Genomic DNA, 1,937 nt, shown 5'->3' with positions numbered 1-1,937 from the left:
TTTTTTTTTTTTTTTTTTTTTTTTAATTATTACTTTTATTTTTTGAGACTCCTTGCTTTGTCACCCAGACTGTAGCGCAGTGGCACGATTTCAGCTCACTGCAACCTCCGCCTCCTGGGTTCAAGTAATTCTTGTGCCTCAGCCACTCAAGTAGCTGGGACTACAGGCATGTGCCACCATGCTTGGCTAATTTTTTTATTTTTAGTAGAGGCTGGGTTTCACCATTGTTGCCCAGACTGGTCTCGAACTCCTGACCTCAGGTGATCCGCCTATCTCGGCCTCCCAAAGTGCTGGGATTACAGGTGTGAGCCACCACATCTTGCCCCCGGTTCTTGTTTATTTCTTCCTAGGGTATCTCCCCTTGTTATTATTCTCTGACTTCCCATCTGCTTAGTGAAAATGCCGGCATTTCGGGATTGAATTCAGCACTCTTCCCCTCTCTCGCTTTCTCCTGGGATGTTCCCCTCTCTTTTCCTCTGTCTCCTTTTTCTGGGCCACACTGCTTTTGAGGCCCTGCAGGCTGCTAAAGTCCCTGAGGGTGGCCCCAGAGGGTTTCCACTTACCTGGCAAGCACCGAGGAATCTTCTCTCCCTTCTGTTCATTCTTCCAAATGCCCTGTGCTGTGCAGGTGTACAGCCCTGAGGGCAGAGGAGGCAAGAATCAAGTTGGGAGGTGATGGGTAAGAAAACTAGGTTGCAGAGGCAGCAAGTACTGAGTATGCTCGACGGGGAGAGGGCTAGGGAGGAACAACATGGCAAGGGCCAAAGGTCAAAGGCTCAACTCTGGAAGGAAAAAGTGTCAAGTGTTCAGAGGCTCTAGACCTATATTTTGTTTTAATGTCAAGTAAAAAAATCAGAATGCTTAACTATTGATATATGTTTGCTGTGATCCCTGTTTGTGAAAGTAGACATAAAAACCAGAAGGAATACATCAAAATCTTATCTGTGATTGCATCTTGGTTGTGGAATCACAGACGATAATTGTAGCTACGTCTTCTGATTGCTGAAAATGTGCCATGCTTGTTGCTAAGCACTTTATCTGCATGATCTCATTTAAACACTACAGTGACACTTGCAGGTGTGTGTTATTATCCTCATTGTGGATGAGGAAGCTGAGCTTAAATAATTTGCTCAGGGTCACATAACTTCTAAGTGCCAGAACCAAGGTGCAAGAGGTTTTCTGACTCCAAAGCCCAGCTCTTAATGAACACCATTTATAATCCAGATTTTTTTCCTTTTTTCTGTATTTCAAACCTATAATGCATGTGATTTCTAATATTTAAAAAAAGTTTGAAAAATACCCACTAATGAGTGAGAGTCATTTAGTAAAACTAGGTGCAAAAATCACAACCAGGTTGAGAGGGGAGAATGGAGAGGGGAATTTCACTGAGTTAGCTGTAGTGCTTATGGTGGTGATGAAGATTGTGGTGTTGGTGTTGGTGGTGACTGTGGTGTTGATGTTGGTAATGGTGGTGGTGGTTGTGGTGTTGATGTTGGTAATGGTGGTGGTGATTGTGGTGTTGGTGTTGGTGGTGACAGTGGTGTTGTTAATGGTGGTATTGTTAATGGTGATAGTGGTGACGGTGGTATTGGTGGTGATGATGGTGTTGGTACTGGTGGTAGTGATGATAGTGTTGGTAATGGTGATGGTGGTAATGGTGATGGTGGTGATGGTGTTGGTAATGGTGGTGTTGGTGTTGGTAATGGTGGTGGTGCTGACAGTAGTGCTGGTAATGGTGTTAGTAATGGTGGTGGTTATAATGGTAGTTGTGGTGGTGGTATTCATAATGGTGATAGTGATGATGGTGGTGGTGTTAGTGTGGTGGTGATAGTGGTGTTGGTAATGGTGATGGAGGTGATGGTAGTGTTGGTGTTGGCAATGGTGCTAGTAGTGATAGTGGTGTTGGTAATGGTGGTGGTGATCATGGTAGTGTTGAC

General features: G+C 44.4%; 1 protein-coding gene across 1 annotated transcript in view; it reads right to left on the bottom strand.

Moving 5' to 3' along the window:
* The window catches only part of LOC113222933 (complement C1r subcomponent), a gene marked incomplete at its 5' end in the record, with an annotated part of 1,910 nt that extends 1,272 nt beyond the window's left edge, over nucleotides 1–638 (bottom strand). Inside the window, one exon of the mRNA XM_026452505.1 lies at nucleotides 564–638. Within this exon, the coding sequence (XP_026308290.1) occupies nucleotides 564–638 (75 nt within the window). The remainder of the gene's footprint in view (nucleotides 1–563) is intronic.
* Nucleotides 639–1,937: the final 1,299 nt, after the last annotated feature.

This window comes from Piliocolobus tephrosceles, unplaced genomic scaffold (assembly GCF_002776525.5).
Source record: "Piliocolobus tephrosceles isolate RC106 unplaced genomic scaffold, ASM277652v3 unscaffolded_36520, whole genome shotgun sequence".
Lineage (NCBI taxonomy): Eukaryota > Metazoa > Chordata > Mammalia > Primates > Cercopithecidae > Piliocolobus > Piliocolobus tephrosceles.
The sequence above is the reverse complement of the archived record's forward strand: the minus strand, read 5'-3'. Positions and strand labels throughout refer to the sequence as shown.